At 42.2% G+C, this 26,654-nt stretch overlaps 2 protein-coding genes across 3 annotated transcripts in view; both read right to left on the bottom strand.

The window, feature by feature from the left end:
• Nucleotides 1-14,650, bottom strand: part of SLC25A17 (solute carrier family 25 member 17) — a 47,807-nt gene extending 33,157 nt beyond the window's left edge. The window contains exon 1 of one of the 2 annotated variants that reach the window (XM_010378121.2): nt 14,441-14,650. In XM_010378121.2, coding sequence (XP_010376423.1) covers nt 14,441-14,494 — 54 coding nt within the window. In that variant the 5' untranslated portion in view covers nt 14,495-14,650. The remainder of the gene's footprint in view (nt 1-14,440) is intronic. The other variant, XM_030913936.1, reaches the window with a different exon arrangement.
• A 6,329-nt stretch (nt 14,651-20,979) lies between these two features.
• The window catches only part of ST13 (ST13 Hsp70 interacting protein), a 37,603-nt gene continuing 31,928 nt past the window's right edge, over nt 20,980-26,654 (bottom strand). The window contains exons 10-12 of the mRNA XM_010378025.2: nt 25,720-25,768; nt 23,629-23,762; nt 20,980-23,039 (exon numbers count right to left, since the gene is read on the bottom strand). Coding sequence (XP_010376327.2) covers nt 22,911-23,039; nt 23,629-23,762; nt 25,720-25,768 — 312 coding nt within the window. The 3' untranslated portion in view covers nt 20,980-22,910. The remainder of the gene's footprint in view (nt 23,040-23,628; nt 23,763-25,719; nt 25,769-26,654) is intronic.

Below are 26,654 nucleotides of genomic sequence, written 5' to 3'. Positions count from 1 at the left end.
GGCAGCCTGACTACACAGCTCATGCTCTTACTATAATGAAAACTTTTTAAAAATTATAGAATTAAATTAAAAATAAATTAAAAATAAATTAAAAATAATATAGAAATAAAAATTAGAGGCCGGGCACAGTGGCTCACGCCTGTAATTCCACCACTTTGGGAGGCTGAGGTGGGCAGATCACGAGGTCAGGAGATCGAGACCATCCTGGCTAAAACGGTGAAACCCCATCTCTACTAAAACTACAAAACATTAGACGGGTGTGGCAGCATGCATCTGTAGTCCCAGCTACTCGGGAGACTGAGGCAGGAGAATGGAGCGAACCCGGGAGACGGAGCTTGCAGTGAGCAGAGATAGTGCCACTGCACTCCAGGCTGGGCAACAGAGTGAGACTCTGTCTCAAAAAAAAAAAAAAAAAAAAAAAGAAATAAAAATTAGAAAATAGTATTAATATAGAATCTATTTTATGTGTCAATTTTTTTAAATGAACTAGTCTGAAAATACAGCATAGAGCCTGGTATAGCATAAGCCCTGAACTTGTTAATGAATGTATAAATGTGTACCTTTACAGACAAGTTTATATCTACAAGATAATGTACTCCAGGCTGGGTACGGTGGCTCACACCTGTAATCCCAGCACTTTGGGAGGCCAAGGCAGGCAGATCACAAGGTCAGGAGATCAAGACCATCCTGACTAACATGGTGAGACCCCGTTTCTACTAAAAATACAAAAAATTAGCCAGGTGTGGTGGTGGGCACCTGTAGTCCCAGCTACTCAGGAGGCTGAGGCAGGAGAATGGTTTGAACCCGGGAAGCAGAGCTTGCAGTGAGCGGAGATCGCGCCACTGCACTCCAGCCTGGAAGACAGAGCAAGACTCCGTCTCAAAACAATAATAATTTAAAAAAAAAGATAATGTACTCCAAATGCTGAAAGTAAATTTAGAATACAGCATTCTATACCTCAGGGGCTTGCTGTATTTGTCTCCTAGCCAAGCAAACACAAAGATGACTGTTTTTATAAGCATCTGTTACCTGAAGCAAAATATTTGTTATATATATGAGTCTTATGCCAAGCTGTATAAGCACAAACTTTTCAGAATCTGAATTAAATTTGTCTTAACATAAATATTCATTTTTTTTTTGCCCTTGAGGACTGTCTGTTCACTTACATAAAATTAGAAGGCACAAAATACCGAGAAGATAACCACAATGTACAATACTGTTGTGCCAGAGAGGCATAAAATAAATCCATTATTTTGAGTCCCACAGAATTCTAACCATCTATCTGAGTGGGAGTTCTACTGCTGACAGCAATTACAATTTTAAAGAATCTATTTCCCAAGAGACACCATTCTTTGTATCTCACTCAAAACATTTTTAATTACAACACTCCATCTTCCCACCCCCGCAGCATTTAACCATTCAGTGTTGGGAGAGTAAGTGACTTCCTACATTATATCGGTACTTGAAGCAGAGGAGTCACTTCAGCTGAGAAATGAGGAGACAGGGCAGGGTAGTTAAGGGGTCTGCCCAAAGCCAGAGTGGCAGAGGCAAGGTTACAACCAAGATCTCTGACTGCTACTCCTACTGTTTGTTGCTCTCCTACCAACGTTCTCAACCTTTTCTCAATCAAGACACACATGATACTGAAATTTTCTCTTCCACTTATAAAAGTGTACACAACACATACACATAAGATCTGGGAAAATCAAACAGCTAATTCTTACGAATGATTATATGTGGAGGGAAGGAATTAAGAGTGGTTTCTGTTTCTCATGTTACGCATCTCTGTACAATTTTTTATAAAGAAGCATGCGTTAAACATTTCAGTTTTGAAGTGGGTAAGAGGTAAGCATTTTTTGTAAAAGACATCAGAACACAAGATATAATATAGTCTAGTGATTCTCAAACTATAGTCTGGAGATCCGTAAAAGTCCCCAAATCCTTTCTAGGAGGCTTTGTAGGATTAAAAATCTCTTCATAAGAATCATTATGAAATAATAAGATGTTATTTGCCTTTCTCATTCTCATTCTCTCACAGTGTGTAGCAAAATTTTCCAAAAGCTATGCATAAGTGTGTGATATTGCAACAGACTAAATTCAGAAGCAGAGAAAAGGATCCAGCTATCTTCTATCATGTCAAAGAGAGGTGTTTGCAAAACTATATATCAATGCCATTCATCTTACAACGTTTTGGAAAATATGGTTTAAAAAATATAGCTTACATATGTTAACGTGTAATGGATGTATTTTACCTTTTTTTTCTTTTTTGTAGAGGCGAGAGAACATTGGAATTATAGGTATGAGCAACCACACCCAGCTAATGTATTTTAAATGATTTTTAATGAATTAACAAATATCTTGGCCAGGCTCAGTGGCTCATGCCTGTAATCCTAGCACTTTGGGAGGGTGAGGTAGAAAGATTGCTTGAGGCCAAGAGTTCAAGACCACCATGGCCAACAACATAGACTACATCTCTTTAAAACAAACAAACACAAAGGCCCGGAGCAGCGGCTTACACCTGTAATTCCACTTTAGGAGGCTGAGGTGGGCGGATTGCTTGAGCCTAGGAGTTCGAGACCAGCCTGAGCAACATGGTGAAACATGTAGAAACCCAGTCTCTACAAAAAAAAAAAAAAAAAATTAGCTGGCATGGTGGTGTACGCCTGTAATCCCAGATACTTGGGAAGCTGAAGTGGGATAATTGCTTGAGCCTGGGCTGTCAGGGCTGAAGTAAGCTGAGATTGCGCCACTGTACTCCAGCCTGGGTGACAGAGTGAGACCCTGTCTCAAAAAAAAAAAACCAGGCCGGGCGCGGTGGCTCAAGCCTGTAATCCCAGCACTTTGGGAGGCCAAGACGGGCGGATTACGAGGTCAGGAGATCGAGACCATCCTGGCTAACACGGTGAAACCCAGTCTCTACTAAAAAAAAATACAAAAAACTAGCCGGGCATGGTGACTGGCGCCTATAGTCCCAGCTACTCGGGAGGCTGAGGCAGGAGAATAGCGGGAACACGGGAGGCGGAGCTTGTAGTGAGCTGAGATCCAGCCACTGCACTCCAGCCTGGGCGACAGAGCGAGACTCTGTCTCAAAAACAAAAAACAAAAAACAAAAAAAACCAAAAAACCAAAAAACAAAACCAAATATCTCAATGATTTCTCAGTTTTAATTTCCAACACAATAATATTGATAGTTATGACCACATAAGCAAGACTCTGGGGTAGGCGAAAATTTTTAGGAGTGTGAATGGGTCCTATGACCATAGTTTGAACACAGGCCATTAACTACAAAAAAAAAATACATTATTAACAAACTTCATTATTATTTACTATCAATTCTAATACTTCCTTCAGTTAATCTTATCATACCAGTGTCACAAAAAACAGAACCTGACATCATTACACTACCTCTAGGTTGGCCACTGTCCTTTCCAAGAAAACTCTATAAAAATGTAAATACCACTAGGAAAAATAAATTATGTAATTTATTATCTCTATATATTATATAGGATATTACTTATACCCTATAATTAATGTCTTACAGATGATTATTTAGTAGGGTTTTTTTTTTTTTAATGACGGGATGTGGTATTATGATGCAAAGTATATATTTGGTCCTCATCCCAGGGTCCTGACACAGAGCTCCCGGTAAAATTCTTGTAATTTCCTGAATGATAGGAATGTCTTTTGTTATAATAGTGTCTTAGTCCCTGGTTCCTGATACAAGAGCGTCCAAGACCCTTGGAATCTCCAGAGTGCTAAGAGTGTCTTTTTGTATACTGGTGGCCCCTATCTTTTAGTGCATTAATTGCATCTTCAGCTGTATCTAGTATGTTCAGAAGTCTGTGCTTGAATTTGAACATATCACTAAGCCTCAACAATTACCATAAATTCATAGCTATGTATTAAATATATATATATATATATATTTTTTTTTTGGAGATGGAGTTTCACTCTTGTTGCCCAGGCTGGAGTGCAATGGCGTAATCTCGGCTCACTGCAACCTCCACCTCCCAGGTTCAAGTGATTCTCCTGCCTCAGCCTCCTGAGTAGCTGGGATTACAAGCATGCGCCACTACGCCTGGCTAATTTTGTATTTTCAGTAGAGACGGGGTTTCTCCATGTTGGTCAGGCTGGCCTCAAACTCCCGACCTCAAGTGATCTGCCCGCCTCGGCCTCCCAGAGTGCTAGGATTACAGGTGTGAGCCACTGTGCATTAAACATTCCAATTGTAAATTTTTAATTGATCAAAGCAAAGCATGCACATAGATTAAAAAATCACATAGTCGTGGCCGGGCGCGGTGGCTCAAGCCTGTAATCCCAGCACTTTGGGAGGCCGAGACGGGCGGATCACGAGGTCAGGAGATCGAGACCATCCTGGCTAACACGGTGAAACCCCGTCTCTACTAAAAAATACAAAAAAAAAAAACTAGCCGGGCGAAGTCGCGGGCGCCTGTAGTCCAGCTACTCGGGAGGCTGAGGCAGGAGAATGGCGTAAACCCGGGAGGCGGAGCTTGTAGTGAGCTGAGATCCGGCCACTGCACTCCAGCCTGGGCGACAGAGCAAGACTCTGTCTCAAAAAAAAAAAAAAAAAATCACATAGTATAAATGACAAAATACAGCAGTTTTTGCCCCACTCCTGTCTATTTTATCCAATCTTCCTTCACAGAGGCAATTAAATTCTTCTAGTTGTTTGTTTTGGAATTTATACATCTTCATATAACAATATACTGATACCTTATTAATCACTTTTAGACATTATTTACATTCTCTTATGGGGAATGAAAATTCAGCTCTCTTATACCACATTCCCTCTTTTTTAGTGCTTATTGTTTTGAGACCAGGTCTCACTCTACTGCCCCGGCTGGAGTGCAGTGGCATGATTTCAGCTCACTGCAACCTCACCTCTGGGTATCAAGCAATCCTCTCACCTCAGCCTCCTAGGTGGCTGGGACTACAGACGTGAGCCACCACACCCACCTAATTTTTGTATTTTTTGTAGAGACAGGGTTTTGCCATGTTGCCCAGGCTGGTCTCAAATTCCTCTCTTTATTCTATCCATCCTTCTAATAGTTAAGATTTTTGCTTAAATCAATATTTGGTGTTCCCATGATTATCATGTATTAACTTTTATTTTAAATTTTTTTTTTTTTTGTAGTAGAGACGGGGTTTCACTGTGTTGGTCAAGCTGGTCTCAAACCCCTGGCCTCAAGTGATCTACTCATCTTGGACTCCCAAAGCGCTGGGATTACAGGCGTGAGTCACTAAGCCTGGCCAATTGTGCAGTAACTTTCGAATTGTAGTCATCTTGTTTCTAGATTTTTTTTTTTTTTTTTTTGACAGGGTCTCATTCTGTTGCCCAGGCTGGAGTGCACTGGTGCAATCATGGCTCACTGCAACCTTGGCTTCCCAGACTCAAGCGATTTTCCAGCCTCAGACTCCTGAGTAGCTGAGACTACAGGTATGAGCCAGCACAGTGCTGGCATCTGCTTCTGCTGAGGGCCTCAGGTGGCTTATGATCATGGTGCAAGGTGAAAGGGGAACAGGTATGTCACATGGTAAGAGAAGGAGTAAGAGAGAGAGCAGTGGGTACCAGGCTCTTTTACATAACCAGCTCTCCCATGAACTATCAGTGAGAACTCACTCATCACCAAGGGGATGGCACCAAGCCATTTATGAGGGATCTACCCCCATGACCCAAACACTTCCCACTAGGCCTCACCTCCAACACTGGAGGTCACATTTTAACATGAGATTTGGAGGGGTCAAACAGCCAAACTGTATCAGTCACATAAACGATTTTTAGCCTAAGTTCCTGGGGATTTGTGGGTTCCTCTTTTTTGTGAAAAATTCTGCAACTGACACCTGGATTTCTTTCTTTTTCTCTTTTTTTCTTTTTAACTTATTTATTTATTTTCAGAGATGAGGTCTTACTACATTGCCCAGGCTGGTCTCGAACTCCTGGCCTCAAGTGTTCTGCCTGCCTCAGCCTCCCAAGTGCAACGATTACAGGCGTGAGCCACTGCGCCCAGCCTGGCACCTGGATTTCTTAAGAATGCATCATCACCTACACTTCAGGCTACCTACTAAAAAAAAAAAATAGATGGTTTATTCATTCTGGGCTATATCTCTCCTGTAAAAGGGCAATAAATATCTAAAGTATACTTTTAAATTTGGCCAACACAATCCACACATGAAGTTGAGCTTACAGACAGAGTAAGAATGAAACACTGGGTAAATCTGGTCAAGACTTGGTCCCCCCAGCGTGTGCAATCTTATGGGATGTAACAGATAGGAACATACATAAATACAGAAGCAGATTTTCATGTCTTTTAAGCATAAAACAACGATGTTTGGGTTGGTATACCAACCAAATCACCAAATGTGACTATTTCTAAAATGCTGATTCATCCTAGCAGGGTGAAAACTAGTTGGGAGGTGGGGGGAGACAAACTGACAACTGATTGCTAGTCCAAAATCAGTTTCCAGAGGAGTCCAGAAGTGGCTGAGTCACAGCAGCACCACTGAAATCAGTGTACAGCCTCTCCTGATTTAGAACATTGCATTATAGAACAGAAAGGTTATTTTAAAGCCGGGCACGGTGGCTCACACCTGTAATCTCAACACTTTAAGAGGTGGGAGAATGGCTTGAGCTCAGGGGATTGAGGCTGCTGTCAGCTGTGATCATCCCACAGCACTCCAGCCTGGGTAACAGAGTGAGATTTTGTCTCAAAATAAATAAATAAATAAAAATTATAAAAAAATTTTAAAAACCACCTAAGATGTTCTCTGTGGTTTGAGCTAATAAAATTCTAAAGATTAAAAGTCACTTACTGTGGCTTTCATATTTAAAAATGTTATTCACCTTATCAGAGTTAATGTAAGTCTTTTCCCTGACATAACAATCAAGCTAACTCACATACATACACGGACAGGCAAGTTACACAAATGGCCTCATGGATGACACTCTTGAGTGTTTAACGGAAAGACTGTGGGCTTTGGGATAAAATCTAGGTTCAGGTCCCGAGAATAGTATACATTATCTAAGTAACTTCAAATCTCTATGTCTCAATTTCTTCATTTGTAATTTTGAGACCAGTATCTGTCAGGGTTGCTATGAGAAGTTAGAATCAAATTATGGAAAGTAGCTGGGCACGGAGGCTCACACCTGCAATTCCAGCACTTTGGAAGGCTGAGGTGGGTGGATCACTTGAGGTCAGGAGTTCGAGACCAGCCTGGCCAACATGGTGAAACCTCATCCTTACTAAAAATACAAAAATGAGCCAGGAGTGGTGGCACACACCTGTAGTCCTAGGTACTCTGGAGGCTGTGGCAGGAGAATCACTTGAACCCAGGAGGCAGAGGTTGCAGTGAGGCAAGATCGTACCACCGCACTCCAGCGTGGGTGACAGAGTGAAACTCTATATTTAAACAAAAACAAAAACAAAACAAAAAACAAAAAAACACATCTCTACTAAAAATACAAAAAAAAAATTAGCCAGGCGTGGTGACAGGCGCCTGTAGTCCCAGCTACTCAGGAGGCTGAGGCAGGAGAATGGTGTGCACCTGGGAGGCGGAGCTTGCAGTGAGCCGAGATCACGCCACTGCACTCCAGCCCCGGCGACACAGACTCCATCTCACCAAAAAAAAAAAAAAAAAAAAATTATGGAAAGCACCTAGCATCATACCAGGCACACAGTCGGCACTCAACAATTGCTGGTTTCTACATGTCCTTTATAGCTGTAGCATCTGTTAGTACTACAAGCCAGTGTTAATTTTAGGTCCCTAAAATGAGTAATGTCTTCTCAAGTTCCTTCCAAAAGAGCAATTGCTGTTTAGTAAAAAATAAACACCAACTGCTCTTTCAGAAGGAGCTTCAGAAAGGTAGAAGGGTCAACAGTATCGAATACTTACAAAGAACTGGAATCAATTAAGAATGCAAAAACAGTCAGGAGATGTACAGAGCACTCTTGATATAAGTTAACTCCATCTTAGAAAAAGACTCCATCTTACATTTTAAAAAGCACTTTGACAACAGGGACCAGATGTTTTTCCACATAAAGACACAACCAAGCATACTCTTACACTATCAGTCCTCACCAGAAGGCTCTGTGACCATAAAAAGAATAGGACTGAAAATACTCAAAATGGTCTTCTTAACAGACACTGTCTTGCTGTCACTTGTTATAAACGCCTGACATCACGCCGGGCGCGGTGGCTCACGCCTGTAATCCCAGCACTTTGGGAGGCCGAGGCAGGCGGATCACGAGGTCAGGAAATCGAGACTATCCTGGCTAACATGGTGAAACCCCGTCTCTACTAAAAATACAAAAAGTTAGCTGGGCCTGGTGGCGGGCGCCTGTAGTCCCAGCTACTCAGAGGCTGAGGCAAGAGAATGGCGCGAACCCGGGAGGCGGAGCTTGCAGCGAGCCGAGATTCAGCCACTGCACTCCAGCCTGGGCGACAAAGCGAGACTCTGTTTCAAACAAACAAACAAAAAATGCCTGATATCTGTGTCCGAAGGCTCTGCCTACATCAAGGCTTCTTTCCTACAAGACCAACACACCGCCATGACGCCACGACGAGACCAGGATACTTGTCTATATCGCTCTCCCTGGACTGGTTAGGTAACCCTTTTTCCTAATCCTTTTCTCTTGATGTTCAATGTTACTTTGTTGCAGAATGTTTAACCCACAACATTTATATATATATATATATATATATATATATATATATATATATATATTTTTTTTTTTTTTTTTTGAGGCAGAGTCTCACTCTGTCGCCGGGGCTGGAGTGCAGTGGCCGGATCTCAGCTCACTGCAAGCTCCGCCTCCCGGGTTTACGCCATTCTCCTGCCTCAGCCTCCCGAGTAGCTGGACTACAGGCGCCCGCGACTTCGCCCGGCTAGTTTTTTTGTATTTTTAGTAGAGACGGGGTTTCACCGTGTTAGCCAGGATGGTCTCGATCTCCTGACCTCGTGATCCGCCCGTCTCGGCCTCCCAAAGTGCTGGGATTACAGGCTTGAGCCACCGCGCCCGGCAACATTTATATATTAATTAGGTATACTATCATGTATGATTTACAATATTGACTGACTAGTGAATAAGAAGTACTAAAAAAAAATTGCCTCCTTGAGAACTCCATGTAACTTGTGACTTCTGTAACTGAAATAACACAGTAAAAGTCTGACATTGTGAAAAGACACAAACGTGTGTGTACCTGGTTATCCCTGACCGTATACCATTCACAATAGTAGATTAAGCTGTTAGGAAGTCACAGTTGACCTTTGGAAGAGCAGTTCCAGTGGTCAACGTAGGATGAGGAAAGGCAGTACATGCAAAAAAAAAAATACATATTTACATATTTATAAATATATAATATATAAAATGTTAAAATATATTATATATTATATTATATATAATGTTATATTATATATATAATATAAATATATATATATATATTTTTTTTTTGAGACGGAGTCTTGCTCTGTCACCCAGGCTGGAGTGCAGTGGTGCGATCTCAGCTCACTACAAGCTCAACCTCCCAGGTTCATGCCATTCTCCTGCCTCCCTCCCGAGTAGCTGGGACTACAGGTGCCCGCCACCATGCCCGGCTAATTTTTTGTATTTTTAGTAGAAATGGGGTTTCACGGTGTTAGTCAGGATGGTCCCAATCTCCTGATCTCAGGATCTGCCCGCCTCGGCCTCCCAAAGTGCTGGGATTACAGGCATGAGCCACCACGTCGGGCCCAGGATATTCTTTAAATAAGCTTAGCATAAAGGGAAGGAGAACAGGCAGAGGCTGAAGAAGCTGCCAGATTCCAGATCAGATTGGTATAGTTTTCTGATAGGACAGGCCTGACCATGTTTGCAGGCTGAACAGAAGCAGACACTAGGTTAAAGCTATAGCAAAGAGGTGAGAGATGACTGGAGCAAGGTCCTAGGAGAAAACTGGCAGTGGGGTGGAAGGCAGGACCAAGATCGAAGGTAGCAGACACTGAATATGTCTGTTTTTCCTCTGAGACCAGCAGAATGTAGAAAACTGTACAACTGTAATTAGAAAAAAATGAAAAAACTCATCCCAAGTAGGTTCTATTTTATCTAGAGAGTAAAAGGTAATCTGCAACAAGCGAAGGGAATGGGTGGAGATGGCCATGAGGCAAGAGAACATTTCAATTCTCTTAAATTTCTAAAACTGGGTATAGTGCTGTATTTGCAAGAATATACTTGAGACAGAAATGAATAATTATGGTTTTACTACAATGTTCCATTAAGGTAGATGCTCCACAAATATAATCACATTTACTTCTCACAAGAACCCAGTTAAGTGAGGCGTTGTTATCGTCCCTGTTTTACGGTTCGGTTAAAGATAACACTCATAGTTAAGCTTTACTACAGAACTTTTTTTTCAGCTATTATGCCATATTTGCTTCTTAAAAAAATTAAGTTATAGCATACTATGTATGACGATATAATTTCATTAATCCTTTTTGATTCAGGCATAAACAAACAAAGTTAGAAAAGCAATTCCAGGCCGGGCGCGGTGGCTCAAGCCTGTAATCCCAGCACTTTGGGAGGCCGAGACGGGCGGATCACGAGGTCAGGAGATCGAGACCATCCTGGCTAACACGGTGAAACCCCTGTCTCTACTAAAAAATACAAAAAACTAGCCGGGCGAGGTGGCGGGCGCCTATAGTCCCAGCTACTCGGGAGGCTGAGGCAGGAGAATGGCGTGAGCCTGGGAGGTGGAGCTTGCAGTGAGCTGAGATCCGGCCACTGCACTCCAGCCTGGGTGACAGAGCGAGACTCCGTCTCAAAAAAAAAAAAAAAAAGAAAAGCAATTCCAGGCCAGATGGAGTGGCTCACGCCTGTAATCCCAGTACTTTGGGAGGCCGAGGCAGGCAGATCACCTGAGGTCGGGAGCTTGAGACCAGCCTGACCAACATGGAGAAACCCCGTCTCTACTAAAAACACAAAATTAGCCAGGTGTGGTGGCACCTGCCTGTAGTCACAGCTACTGGGCAAGAGGCTGAGGCAGGAGAATCGCTTGAACCCAGGAAGTGGAGATTGTGGTGAACCGAGATCGCATCAGTGCACTCCAGCCTGGGCAACAAGAGCGAAACTCTATATCAAAAAAAAAAAAAAAAAAAAGAAAGAAAGAAAAAGAAAAAATGAGAAAAATAGGCAATAAGTGAAAAAAAGAAATATCTTTATAGATTAAATAGAAATATATTACCACTATTGCCAGTCACTCTCTCTACAACAAGAGTCAGAAAACTATGGCCTATGGGCCAAATCCAATCTACCACCTGTTTTTGAAAACAGGATTTTATTGGAACACAGCTCTGTCCATTCATTTACTGTCTACAGCTGATTTCACACGACCATGGCAATGTTGGGTAGCTATGACAACTGTACACAAAGCCTAAAATATTTCCCATCTGCTCTCTTTAAAAAGTTTGCCAACCTCTATGTTCTTTTATAGCATTTAACTGTATCTAAAATTATTCTACTCATTTTTTATTTATTCATTTATTATTTATTTATTTATTTATTTATTTTGAGACCGAGTCTTGCTCTTGTTGCCCAAGTTGGAGTGCAATGGCACAATTTCAGGTCACTGCAACCTCCGCCTCCCGGGTTCAAGTGATTCTCCTGCTTCAGCCTCCCGAGTAGCTGGGATTACAGGCACCCACCACCATGCCTGGCTAAGTTTTGTATTTTTAGTAGAGACAGGGTTTCACCATGTTAGCCAGGCTGGTCTCGAACTCCTGACCTCAGGTGATCCGCCCGCCTCAGCCTCCCAAAGTGCTGGGATTACAGGCGTGAGCCACCACACCCGGCCTATTCATTTATTGTCTGACTCCCCTGTTGGAATGGATAGTTCATGAAGAAAAAGACCTTCTTCTCTACTATATTCCTAGCACCTAGAACAGTGCGTGGCACACAGAATGCACTCAGTAAAGGTATTTAATGAACAACATTTATTGCAAGAAGGAAAAGAAAAACATTTCCCATCTCCCCACTTTCTTCTCTTAGATGCACTCCAACTATTTACCCCACCACTCCACCAAAACTGGTCTTCTCAATTAACCACTGATTTCTCAACAGGATAAATTCTCAGTTATTTCTCAGTCCTCGCCTTACTCGACCCCTCAGCAGCATCGGACCCAGCTGGTCTACATCCTTCCTGGGAAACTTTCTTCACGTGGCTTTCACTCTTAGTTCTTAGCTTCCCTCCTACCGTACCATCTTTCCTTTGTCTCCTTTGCTAGTGCAATCTTATTTTCCCGGCCTCTTAATGGTTAGCCTGCTCCAAGACTCAGTCATTCAGATTCTTCTGTCAGTCTATACTCACATCCTTAGTAAGCTCATCCAGTCTCACGACTACTCTTAGGCATTTCAAACTCTTCCAAAACCAAAGCCAAATCTATCTTTTCCCTCAAAACCTCCTTCACAGCCTCTGCCATCCCAGTAAATAACACCATCCCTCCAGTTACTGAAGCCAAAAGCTCTTGGAGTCAACCAACCCTCATTTTATAAATATTTTCCAGGTCAATGACCACTTCAACCATGTCTGCTACCACCCTGATCCAAGTCACCATCATCTCTCACCTGATAATTAATTGTCCCCTGTTCCCTTACATTCTACTCTCAACACAGCAGCCAGGTGATCACGTTTAAAGGTAAATCAGCAAGTTCAACAGCTAGCCAGAGCGAAAGTCTCACACAATTTGGTCCCCTGAAAACTATTTGCCTCTTTGTTCCCTCCACTCCGGACACCCAGGCCTCCATGCCCATCTTTTTTTTTTTTTTTTTTTTTTCAGACGGAGTCTCGCTGTGTCGTCCAGGCTGGAGTGCAGTGGCCGGATCTCAGCTCACTGCAAGCTCCGCCTCCCGGGTTTACGCCATTCTCCTGGCTCAGCCTCCCGAGTAGCTGGGACTACAGGCGCCCACCACCTCGCCCGGCTAGTTTTTTTTTTTTTTTTTGATTTTTAGTAGAGACGGGGTTTCACCGTGTTAGCCAGGATGGTCTCCATCTCCTGACCTCGTGATCCGCCCGCCTCGGCCTCCCAAAGTGCTAGGATTACAAGCTTGAGCCACCGCGCCCGGCCCTCCATGTCCATCTTAAAGCAAGTCACGCAAGCGTCCATCTCGGCCTTCATACTGGCTGAAAGGCTCATCTGGCTGAACTGAATGAACCAGGCTTCCTGAATTAGGCATTTTCATGAAATGCTGTGTCACTTAATTCTCTAAACTTTGTGAGGTAGGTATCACTTCCCCCACTTTACACATCAGGAAAGTGAGGCTGACAGGGTATCTAGCTAACAAATGATGGAGTTAGGGTTCAATCCAGATTAGTCTACACAGAACATGAGCTCTCAGTGAAGTTTCTGGAGGCTAAACAGATGATTCAGTGATGTTCCTCTGAAGTCATAGTGATTTTAACAGCTAAAGGTGTGTGCTAACTGGTGAGGGATATGAGAAAAGGCAGTCAAAGAGATAAAACAACCACAAGAGGAGTCACCCAAGCCAAAAGTGGAAAGTTTTAAGGAAAAGCGGGGAGAGGGGAAGTGTCAAGTGGAACCTAGACACCAGAAGTCCAAGAATCAAGCGTATACCTCATAACAAACCACACTCATGGTAGACAGGAACCCAGATCTTGATTTAGAAAGAAAGAAAAAAAAGCCAGGCACAGTGGCTCATGCCAGCACTTTGGGACGCCAAAGAGAGATTCGTTTGAGGCCAGGAATTCGCGACCAGCCTGGGCAACATTGCCAGACCCAAAAAATTAAAAAAAAAAAAAATGTAGCCGGGTGTGGTGGCTCACACCTGTAGTCCCAGCTACTCAGGAGGCTGAGGTGGGCGGATCGCTGGAGCCCGGGAGATCCAGGCTGCAGTGAGCCGTGATCGCGTCACTGCACTCCAGCCTGGGCAACAGAGCGAGACCCTGTCCAGGGAAAGAAAGAAAAAAAAACCCTATCTTCTTTTGCCAATAATGCTGCCCAGAGCTATCCTACTAGGTATTGAAACTTGCCCGCGGCAAGCGTGAAGACAGGCTGTAGGGAAGCATGTGACTAAGCAACACGGCTTCACACCTACGTTCTCCTCCGGGCCAGTGAAGCAAAGTGTGTGAGTGTGCCGTGGTGGACTGATCTTAAATTTCCCAAGGCAAAGATGTGGACCCTGATTATGCATGTGTGACCACGGCTCTCTACCCCACAGTCTCTAGACCAGGACGTGGCGGATTCTCAGCCCTTACCCCGAATGCCTCCAACAACTTTCCGCCTATGGCCCATTCCTCTCTGCCCCGCAGTCACGACAGAGGACCCCAACCCACACTACCTCCCTCTCAGACCCATCCCCCAGGCATATCCCGGGACTGGCCGCCAAGAAGCCTTACAACCAATTAAGGCCCGGGCGTGAAGACCCCGTCTCACCACGGCTCCGGCCACGGCGTGGACCAGGCTTTCGTAGGACAGCACGGAGGCCATTGGTGCGGCTCCTCAAAGACCCAACCACACTTTTCCCACAGATGCGGCAGCCAGTGGAGTTAGGAAAGGACAACCGGAGCCTGGGGCGTGCAAGTCGCAAGCTCCACCCTCTCAAACCCGCCCGCCTGCCTTAGAACCACTTCCGGGTCGCGGGGTGGGAAAGTGGGCCTAAGAACGCCCCTGAGTGCTGATTGGCCCCTGTGGACGAGGGGCGGGACAGCGAGGTATTCGCGGGGGCCGGGCTCCAAGGCGCAGGGCGGCCTGATACCAGGTACCCGGCTCCCAGCTCCTGGGTCCCACGACGTTCTCTCGTGTTCCCGAGCCCTGACCAGTCCCTCCATCTCAGAAATCTTAATGGCTCTCTTTTACTCTGGTGACAAAGATGGGGAAACTCAATGAGACTCCAGTCTCCCTGTTTCTCTGCGCCTGTGCTCTTTTCTGAGTCACATTTTGGCCAAGAGGAAAACAGCTTAATTGTGGACTTGGAAACTTCTCCCTCCAGAAAAACCCTTGAGTGTGGTAGGAAGAGATATTGAGCTCAGGAGACCAAGATACCAGACGCGAGTGGGAGCCTCCCCCTAGTTGGCAACTATGGAAATCATTTAACCTCTTGGGTTTCCTCCTTTGTGAAATGACAACGTGCTAGTACCAACAATCCCCGTTTGCTGTGAGGATTATGAAAGCCAATTTATGTAGCAGTACTTCATAAAATACTGAAGGAAATTTTTTTTTTCCATGTTGCAAAGTGAGTAACAAAATTACATAGCACTAAAGAAGCCACATTCAGCTTTAACCTGTCATACTGTGAGATTCTGCTTCAGGATGCTCCTCAGGGACTCAGGGATTCTTTCATGAGACACCATCACCACTTGTCTGTACCATGTTTCCTTTTAGAATACCCTGGTGATAACTCCTGAGTGCTGACTACATGCCAGGCTTAGTGTTTTATGCCCAACGTCACACTTAATCCTAGGAGAGGGTCCTAACAAAGTTTAACTTGGCCGATTTCACAACATTTGCAGAAGATACTGCTTCCAGGAACATTCCCATCACACCATAGAATCATGACGTGAACGTGCAGTACCAAAAGTGAAGCGAAGATGATTTTGGGCTGGGCGCAGCAGCTCAGGTCTGTAATCCTAGCACTTTGGGAGGCTGTGGCGGGCAGATCACTTGAGATCAGAAGTTTGAGACCAGCCTGGCCCATATGGCAAAACCCTGTCTCTATTAAAAATAGAAAAAATTAGCAGGACATGGTGGCACGTGCCTTGTAGAAATTACAGTGTAGAAACTGCAGCTACTAGGGAGGCTGAGGCAGGAGAATCGCTTGAACCCAGGAGGCAAAGGTTGCAGTGAGCCAAGATTGCGCCACTGCACTCCAGCCTGGGACAGAGCAAGACTCCTAAAAAAAACAAAAGAGAGATTTTGGCACGGGAATGTAGACAGAAACTAGTTGGTTGTAAAACTTAAGAACTCAGTTCTCACTCAAATTGGGAGCTTGCTGTCAAGAATATACTAGATTATGCATCATAGTTATGAAAACATTAATACTTCGTTTTGACGTTTTTGTATTGTAGCTGCCAAACACATTTTGATCCGTTTTTTTTTTTTTTTTTTTTTTTTTAAACCTGAGACAGGGTTTCTCTACGTTGTTCAGGCTGGTCTCGAACTCCTGGGCTCAAGTGATCCACCTGCCTCAGCCACCCAAAGTGCTGGTATTACAGGCATGAGCCACTGTACTGGGCCTTGCAACTTTTCTTTTTTTTGAGATGGAGTTTCACTCTTGTGGCCCAGACAGGAGTGCAATGGCGCAATCTCGGCTCACTGCAACATCCACCTGCGGGGTTCAAGTGATTTTCCTACCGCAGCCTCCTGAGTAGCTGGGATTATAGGCACGCGCTACCACGCCCAGCTACTTTTTGTATCTTTAGTAGAGACGGGGTTTCATCATGTTGGTCAGGATGGTCTCAATCTCTTGACCTCGTGATCCGCCCGCCTCAGCCTCCCAAAGTGCTGGGATTACAGGTGTGAGCCACCGCGCCCGGCCTGATGAACTAAAGACTGACATACTGAGAACAGTAGAGTCACTTTTTTTTTTGAGACAGAGTATCGCTCTGTCACCCAGGCTGGAGTGCAGTGACGTGACCTTGACTCACCTTAGCCTCCATCTCCCGGGTTCAAGTGAATCTCCTGCTTCAGCCTCCCAAGTAGCTGGGACTACAGGTACACGCCCCCATACCTGGCTCATTTTTGTATTTTTAGTAGAGAAAGGGTTTCACCGTGTTGGCCAGGCTAGTCTCGAACTCCTGACCTCAGGTGATCTACGCATCTCGGCCTCCCATAGTGCTGGAATTACAGGTATGAGCCACTGCACCCAGCCAAAGTCATTTTCACATAATCAGAGTATGCACTGAAAAATGTAGACATTGCATAGCTACATCAGTTATTAAATGGAACTATGAAGTTGTGACGTTTGAGGCATTATTTTATTCTTTATATATATATATATATATATATATTTTTTTTTCTTTTTCTTTTGGAGACAGTTTCGCTCGTCGCCCAGGCTGGAGTGCAATGGCGCAACTTCTGCTCACTGCAACCTCCGCCTCCCAGGTTCAAGAAATTCTCCTTCCTCAGCCTCCCAAGTAGCTGGGACTATAGGCATGCACCACCACCGCCAGCTAATTTTTGTATTTTTTTTGTAGAGACGGGGTTTCACCATGTTGGCCAGGCTGGTCTCGAACTCCTGACCTCAAGTGATCCGCCCCGCCTTGGCCTCCCAAAGTGTTGGGATTACAGGCATGAGCCACTGTGCCCAGCTGAGACATAATTTTAAAAAATTGGCCGGGCACGGTGGCTCAAGCCTGTAATCCCAGCACTTTGGGAGGCCAAGACGGGCGAATCACAAGATCAGGAGATCGAGACCATCCTGGCTAACACGGTGAAACCCCGTCTCTACTAAAAAAGACAAAAAACTAGCCGGGCAAGGTGGCGGGCGCCTGTAGTCCCAGCTACTCGGGAGGCTGAGGCAGGAGAATGGCGTAAACCCAGGAGGCGGAGCTTGCAGTGAGCTGAGATCCGGCCATTGCACTCCAGCCCCGGCGACAGAGCGAGACTCCGTCTCAAAAAAAAAAAAAAAAGTATAACTTAGTTGAGCACAGTGGCTCACGTCTGTAATCCCAGTACTTTGGGAGGCCAAGGCAGGATTATTTGAAACCAGGAGTTCCAGACCAGCCTGGACAACAAAGTTAAGACCTCATTGCTGTTAAAAACAAAAACAGATGGTCATGGTGGTGCATGCCTGTAGTCACATTTACTTGGGAGGCTGAGGTAGGAGGATGGCTTGAGCCCAGGGGTCAAGGCTGTAGTGAGCTGTGATCGCATCACTGCACTCCAGTGTGGGTTACAGAGAAAGATTCTGTTTCAAAAAACCTAAAGACTGTAATTTTTGGCTGATTTTTTCATTCTAAACAAATATCCACTTGTGTGTCCAATTTGGTGTTCATAATTACATTCTTTTCCTTAAAGAGGGTCCTTTGAATTATATAAGCATCACATCCCTTGACACTACATAAAGTATATATTTAGGGCCATTCTGTATACACCCATGCTATAAGAATTAAGGAACCTAGCTAGTACTTGCCATTTCATGTATGTTGCTTTTACACTGGCTTAAGTATGGTCAGGTTACTTACCCTGCAATCTAAAAATGTCCCAGAGATGTGTGAGAGTGAACTACTTAATTATGTATTAGAGTCCTAGATTTTCAGAGCACCACAGACATTTATATTAGTTCTACTTACCTCCTGGCTTCTTAGAGCCATAATTTTAAAATTAAGATTTCACCAAACATCAAAATTTTTAGTTTACTGCTAAACGACTTTATAGAAGCCCATAAACTCCCACTTCCACCAGCACTATACAAAAGGTCTCACGGAAAAACTGCCAACTTGACAGGCATACTATTTACATTTGCTTTTTAAAGCTCAACAGTTATTCACTGTTGTTCCCTATTTACCTTAGGGTATTTTCCTCCCCAAACTGCATGAGCTCTATTAAGTACCTTATATACTGGTTGTAAATACTGGCACATATTGAACTTTTTAGAATTACTGTGCTATAATTTTTTTTTTTTGAGACGGAGTCTCGCTCTGTTGCCCAGGCTGGAGTGCAGTGGCCAGATCTCAGCTCACTGCAAACTCCACCTCCCAGGTTCACGCCATTCTCCTGCCTCAGCCTCCTGAGTAGCTGGGACTACAGGCGCGGCCACCTCGCTCTTCGGGTAATTTTTTGTGGTTTTTTAGTAGAGACGGGGTTTCACCGTGTTAGCCAGGATGGTCTCGATCTCCTGACCTCGTGATTCGCCTGTCTTGGCCTCCCAAAGTGCTGGGATTACAGGCTTGAGCCACCGCGCCCGGCTATAATTCATTTACTTGGTTTATTCTTGCCCTTATTTGGGGGCTTGTCATGTACTTCAATTATGCTGTGTCCCTTACTATTAGGAAGAAACCCCCTGGATGTACACATCAGCACATCAAGTGTGTGACATTCCTTATTTAACCAACCTTATTCAAATGTACATTTTAGTTGTTTTCAGTTCCTTAAACAATTCTGCAAGAATCAACCTGGTACACAGGCAGCACAGTATAGAGTTTGGGAGGAAGCCCTTTGAAGGCACAAATCTCTGTATTCAAGAATTTCAGCTTTACAAATAATCAGCTGTGTTATCCTGGGCAATTTACTTAAGTGCTTCAGTTTCCTTATCTATAAAATTGTAAAGTGGTGCTAACAGTATCTACCCTTATGGTCATTATCAGAATTGATCCAGGCCGGGTGCGGTGGTTCAATCCTGTAATCCCAGCACTTTGGGAGGCCGAGACGGGCAGATCACGAGGTCAGGAGATCGAGACCATCCTGGCTAACACGGTGAAACCCCGTCTCTATTAAAAAATACAAAAAACTAGCTGGGCGAGGTGGCGGGTGCCTGTAGTCCCAGCTACTCGGGAGGCTGAGGCAGGAGAATGGCGTGAACCCGGGAGGCGGAGCTCGCAGTGAGCTGAGATCCAGCCACTGCACTCCAGCCTGGGCGACAGAGCAAGACTCCGTCTCAAAAAACAAAAACAAAACAGAATTGATCCAATACTTACAAACGGGTAACAGGGTTTGGCACAAACACTGCTTACCTGTGCCTACTCAAGTGTTATTAATTTTAGTCATTAGCAAATCTCTAAAATGAAATTATTTCTCCTTTATCTTATCATACTAGTATTTCCTAGTATGGTAGACTGCTAGGTGTCACCCCAAGTCTTTCCTGTTTCTACTGTAAGTTTTTTCTTTTTTTTTTTTTTTTGAGGCGGAGTCTCAAACACACAAACTCAACACACAAACTGACCAATGGGATATTAGAAGTAATAAAATGTTAACTTCATATATTAGCTTCAGTATCTCAGCATGTTTCCCAGACCCCCCTTCTCCTATTTCCTCAATTGGAGGATGAGCACCAGAGCAAACAACTTTGGACCTAGAAATGGAAGCTACCTTCCATGTATGGCAGAATGCCTGCCTCTGAACAGCTACCCAAAATAAAGTACCTGTTTTTTAGGGGTTCTTGTTTGCAGCACTTTATAGTCTGCAGCCTAATACACCTAGTAAATAACTTAAGATGAGTACCAGAGACACAAATAGAACATATGCTACAAAAAGGCAGGGGTGGGGGGGTGGGAGAATCAGTATCTAGTTTTTGTTTTTTGAGGCAGTGTTTCATCATCTCAGCTCACTGCAACCTCCGCCTCCCAGGTTCAAGTGATTCTCCTGCCTCAGCCTCCCGAGTAGCTGGGATTACGGGTGCCCAACACCATGCCTGGCTAAATTTTGTATTTTTTTTTTTTTTTTTTTTTTTTTGAGATGGAGTCTTGCTATGTCACCCAGGCTGGAGTGCAGTGGCATGATCTCGGCTCACTGCAAGCTCTGCCTCCTGGGTTCACGCCGTTCTCCTGCCTCAGCCTCCTAAGTAGCTGGGACTACAGGTGCCCACCACCATGCCTGGCTAGTTTTTTTTGTATTTTTAGTGGAGACAGGGTTTCACCATGTTGGCCAGGATGGTCTTGATCTCTTGAGCTCGTGATGTGCCTGCCTTGGCCTCCCAAAGTGCTGTGATTACAGGAGTAAGCCACCACGCCCAGCAATTTTTGTATTTTTTAGTAGAGACAGGATTTCGCCATGTTGCCCAGGCTGGTCTCAAATTCCTGATCTGCCTGCCTCGGCCTCCCCAAGTGTTGGTATTACAGGCGTGAGCCACCGCACCTGCCCAGTATCTAGTTTGAAACCGTATTTTTTAATATAGCTAGAAACATAACTATATTTTTAAGCAGAAAAAAACTTCCTTCTGATAGCATCATTAGTATGTGAAAACATTTCTAGTTCAGAATATTGAGTTGAAAATTAAGAATGTATATTATGGAATTTAAAAATCTAAAAGCACAGGACACATTTTCAGAAGAGGAATTTTACTTTTACCCACTTATGGTAATATTTGCAATATTAGAATATAATTAGGTTAAATAAATCAAATAAGGAATCCAGAAGAAACTGTTCTTGAGTTAAGCCAAGTACGCACTGGCAATTTTGAGAAAGGAGAACTCTACACATTAAGAAATAAAACACACAAGCTCAAATGCGAGTTTATATGGTGAGTGTTTTTAAAGGATTTAAGAAGCATGCTCCATCAGCATAATAGCTTTGTCTCATTTATGTAACAGATGCATTTCTGTCTGCTTGTGTACAGCAAAGGGTTAGAACCTGAATAAACTTATTTATGATTTTAGAAATGTACTCCATAGAATTTACTTCACTGCTCCTACCACTGATTCTTCAAATAAACAAAGTACAGAAGGTCTTATCCCTTGAAAATGTTTTTAAACACTAGCACTTTAAATTGAAACACTGGTAGAAACGTAGCAATGTCAGGTACAATGCCTATACTTAGTCTTATTTAAAATAAGAATTGAATGCACAACAGAAAATTTATCATTTTCTTTATCATCGGAGGGGAGGGAAAGAAAGCAAGCAGAGGTGGGGGTATGGTTACACTATTTAAGAGCTGAATACAAAGACAATGAGTCTTTCATAGTCTCAACAACTCCACAATAAGTAACTGTGGATTATCTTTTATAATTCACACTGGATCAAAAAAATTGGTTCCTGTGTATTAATTTAATTCAAACCATATTATCTTCAGAATACAAAGATGAATAGTACAAGATAAACTCTAACTGCAATAAGTATTTTCTAAGTAGAAGACCAAACACCAAAGGGAATCCCTCTTTCCAATGTCTTCTGATATGGCAAGATTTTGCCAGAACGGAAGTCTAACACTTAAATAAGCATTCTCTTGGCCAAGTAAGAAACTACAGTTGTTGTGGGTATTACCCTACAATTACCATATGTATTACATATTAAATTAAACTCAGCATTAAATATGCTTGTATAATTATGCTGTTAATGATGATAGCAGTGATGATGCTGGTGGAAAAAGCCTGTCTTTAGCCCAAGAAAAGTAAGGGAAAAAAATGTAACAAGCAGAAAACAAACACAGAGTTGGGCAATTTTTGACTAGGAAAGAGAATTTTAAGTGTAGAAATATAAAAAGAAAAGTATTCTCTTATTTCCCTTATGTGGAAATAATATGAAACACTTATTAGATACACTGGACAAGAAGAGAACTAAGTACTCCAACTCTACTGCAGCATTACAAAAAAAATCATCCCTTCACCACAGTGTAAGATTTAAGGGCAACCTGCCCAAGGACGCATGTTATAGAAAACACAGCAAGACTGCTGCTGCCCTGCTAAGTACTTCCAATCCCTACCCAGGTCCTACTGAAATACGGGTGGTCCCAATTAGTTTTATTGAAATAAATCTTTAAAGAAAAAGATAAAGCATTTAAAAAGACAAGTCAAAATGCATCAGGAACCACATATCCAACACAAACTTTATCCTCAAATGAGTTATGTTTGCCTCGCACTAATAACTTTTATTTCACTCAAATTAGAGCAATAATCTTCCATACATATCTTCCCTGCCCAATTCAAAGAAAAAAAATCCAAAATGATTAGTAAAGAAAAATATAAGAATTAACAGACCCTTTAAATTTGTTTTAAATATTTCGAATATTTAAAAAGTGTTTAAAGTTTGTAATTCCTAGTAGGAAAACATTATCTGAATGAATACCCTAATGGCAAACGACTGTAAAATGCTTCAGCTGAATTTGGGGGAGAGGGGTAGGGATTATCTTCAAAGCACCCCAGCTCTCTTGATGAGAAGGTCAGAGGTACACACTGGTTTGTATTATTGCGACATCCATAAGGTGATCTAGGTTGCTTTTCCTTCAGCAAGGGCTTTATTTATCAGAAGGGCATTACGCTTGACCTCCAAATTTGGCTGACAATTTACTGATGAGATTCATAACCTTTGGGTTGCTCTGGTATTTTGACATATTTGCTGGGTTCTGAGCCACATCCTGAAAGGCCACCATAACTTCTGGATCCTGAAAATAAAGGGTTTGTTAGTATTTAAAAAGTATCCTACTGGGTCAATAAGTTTGTTATCCTAAATTCCATCTCTTATTTAGACCTATCATTTGGTCATAGTTAAGTTAAATGGGGTTTAGACAAGTGCTTGAAGTATCAAAATCAAGCTGAATTATGTCATTTGAACTATATGATGAAAAAAGTACAATTGTGATACAAAGAAAATGACAACTGGATATAATTGCCAATTATTACTAAATATTTTCTAGTTTTAAAAATTTAATTTACTCTGCATAAAGAAAATAAATGTCACTCCTGCATAATTAGCTATTTGATAACTGTGATAAATAAAAAATAGCTACAAGAGTAACCTTTGTCTCCACACAGAATTGTGAAATAATTGCCTTAATGATACAAAGTCCAAAGTTGTTCTTCCGCCGGGCGCGGTGGCTCACGCCTGTAATCCCAGCTCTCAGGGAGGCAGAGGCGGGAGGATAGCTTGAGCCCAGGAGTTCGAGACCTGCCTGGGTAATATAGCGAGACCCCGTTCTCCACAAAAAAGAAAAAAAAAAAAAAAAAAGACAAAGTTCTTCTTCCAAGTCTTACCTGCATGGCTGCAAGAACCTCTGGATCACTAAGAATTTCATTGAGTCCAGGCATTCCAGGCATTCCAGGCATGGCCCCTCCCATTCCAGGCATTCCTCCGGGAAAACTACCAGGCATTCCCCCAGGAAAGCCACCTGTAATACAAAATGAATAGACACTAATCATACTCCCAAATATTCTGAACACAGTGCTTCATCCACAAAAAGCACAGGTTCAATGAAAAAGGGTGCCACTAAACACAAAGTCGTCTGAAGAGTTTGAAAATTCTAATCAGACTGACACAAGACACAAGTTATAAAACAAGGCTGTAAATCTCACTTTGCTACCTCCTGGATCAGCATTTTTCTAGTAATAACAGTTTTTTATTTTTGTCTGTCTTGAGACAGAGTCCTGCTCTGTCACCCAGGCTAGAGTGCATTGGTGCCATCTTGGCTGACTCCAACCTCTGCCTCTCGGGTTTAAGCAATTCTCCTGCCTCAGTCTCCCAAGTAGATGAGACTACAGGCACGCACCACCACACCTAAGTTTTGTATTTTTAGTAGAGACGGGGTTTCATCACGTTGGCCGGGCCACTCTCGAACTCCTGACCCCAGGTGATCTGCCTGCTTCAACCTCCCAAAGTGCTGAGATTACCAGTGTGAGCCACCGTGCTCAGCAACTGTTTTCTAGTAATAACACTGTTAAAAAAAGACTAATCTCACCTTAAAAACAAAGAGTCATCTAACAGTTCCTTAGATTATAAAGTTAGTCATTTTGATCATCTTTCAACTTTCCATTCTTGAATATTTGTTTCAATTTAAAATTGATTCATATGAGTTTAGGTTTTTGTTTCAATTATACTCATCTAGCCTAGATCTTCCTTCAGTTAAGGACTACTTTAAAGGCTTATTTGTTGATTTTTCATTTCCATCTCCAATAAAATAAAAATTATCTGAAAGTTAAACTGGAAACCTGCATTTTTAACAAAAAATCCTAGTGCTTCTTTACAGAGAACAATGCTCCAGCAAAAAGGATTTTATCCTCCCAGTATAATTTGTTAGATTATAAACCCAAATAATCTACTCTGTTCTTCAATATCACAAACCTGTATGTCTACTGAAGATATTCTAAAATTACAATTAATAATATAGAGAAAGATAACATTAATGCATTCTACAAAGGGTCACTATAAGTAAAGCCGTTTTAAAGAAGGAAACACATGATAAAGTCATTTCTAGCTGCCTCAACAGTAATTAAAACACGGCCATTAATAACTAACAACCACAGATGAAGAAATCTAAGGGGACCAAAAAACATCTTCTAGCTTCTCTTGCTGCCCCTACTTACCCCAATGCTTTGAAAAATTAGTGCCTACCCATAACAAAATTACTGACCCAAGGCTTGTCAATCTAAATAAAATGTACGTAACAGAAAATTATCTCTAGTACTAGCCCAACATTAGCAGTCACTTTCTAAAACAAAGGTATCTGACAATAAGTTTATATTTTAAATAGGAAGTAAACTATGAGCTAAATTTAATTTCTTGCTTTTTCTTCAAACATCAGGTCATCCTCAGTATTTGTTCTAGGTTTGAATTCTGTTGCTGTGCACTAGATTTTCTAGTCTCACATCATGCAACTAAGTTCTAACCAGTGACATGTAAGCATAAACAGCCTCTAAAAACTTTCCTTAAGAGAAAGCTAGTTACCATTGAACAACTGGAGACAGCTGTTTAAAAAACAAAAAATTAAGTCTTGTCCTAGTCTTTATATAAATTCCACAGTCGTAATCAGGAAGTACTCAATAAATCTTCTGCGTGCCTTTTCCGTCTCTTCTATCTCCGTGTTAGTCCTGTCCTCTGGTATTCAAAGATGTGCCTCACTAGCAATTTCTGATCACATTTGAAAGAAAAAGAATAATATGCTATTTTTACACTGGACTCAAAACATAATTTTTATGCCTAATAATTCCATCATTTCTTTTACCTAGGTTCTTCATGAATATCACTGTATAAGAGAACAAAATTAGAACATCACTTTATAATAAATATTGAGTATCATATTAGAATATCACTGTATAATAGAACAAGTTTTAACTTTTCTTTAAATATACCTGGAAAAGAGCCATACTGAGCTCCTGACTGTCGTCTGGCTTCTTCCTCCTTTGATACAAAAGGAAATAAATTATATAATAAAAGAAGAAATAAGTGCTGTCCATTCAACCTGTCCATGCAAGACCATGAAAAAATTGTAAAATAACCTAGTAGATGGCAATACTGAACTAAAGGATATACCCCATACCCACTTCCAACATTTTTTCCAACTGGATTTTCAGTGGGCATTATTCTCTGTAATAATTTCAAGTGTTTTACTTCTACTCTGGAAACAAACCTGGAAAACAATTTACAGTACCAATATGAAAACTCTAAATTCATCCTGGTTTTAAAACACCTACAGCGAAGGACATGGCTAGATTACCAAGACTACCATGACTTTTGTTTCCTAGGTACATCTTTTCCATACTCTCCCTACATAATACAAATATAGATTTATTGATTTGTTTTTGCTGCTTTTCAAAAGAGAAAATGAATGAAAAATAAATTTCCCTCACATGTAGTTATAAAATTATCGAGGACATATGTTACTTTTAAATATCAAGGGGATAAATTACTTTTAAAGATTATAAACTATAACCTTAAAATCAAGTATTGATGCTTAATATTAAATGGACAAAAAATTAGAATGTAACGAGTTATATAATACAGCCTTACGTTCTTTCATTCAACGTTAGAAATAAGTAGATGAATTATTGTTATTTTTTAAAGAGACAGCATCACACGATGTTGCCCAGGCTAGTCTCGAACTCCCACCTCAGTGAAACTCCCACCTCAGCTCAAGTGAACCTCCCACCTCAGCCTCGCAAACAGCTGGGACTACAGGCATTTGCCACCTTGCCCTGCTAGAATCAATTTTAAATAGCAACGCATCCACTGTTGGAAGAGAGGAGGAATCATAAATTGAATTAATCTGGCCAAGCATCCTCAAAAG

The sequence above is a fragment of the Rhinopithecus roxellana genome, chromosome 13 (genome assembly GCF_007565055.1).
Source record: "Rhinopithecus roxellana isolate Shanxi Qingling chromosome 13, ASM756505v1, whole genome shotgun sequence".
Taxonomy (NCBI): Eukaryota; Metazoa; Chordata; class Mammalia; order Primates; family Cercopithecidae; genus Rhinopithecus; species Rhinopithecus roxellana.
The sequence above is the reverse complement of the archived record's forward strand: the minus strand, read 5'-3'. Positions and strand labels throughout refer to the sequence as shown.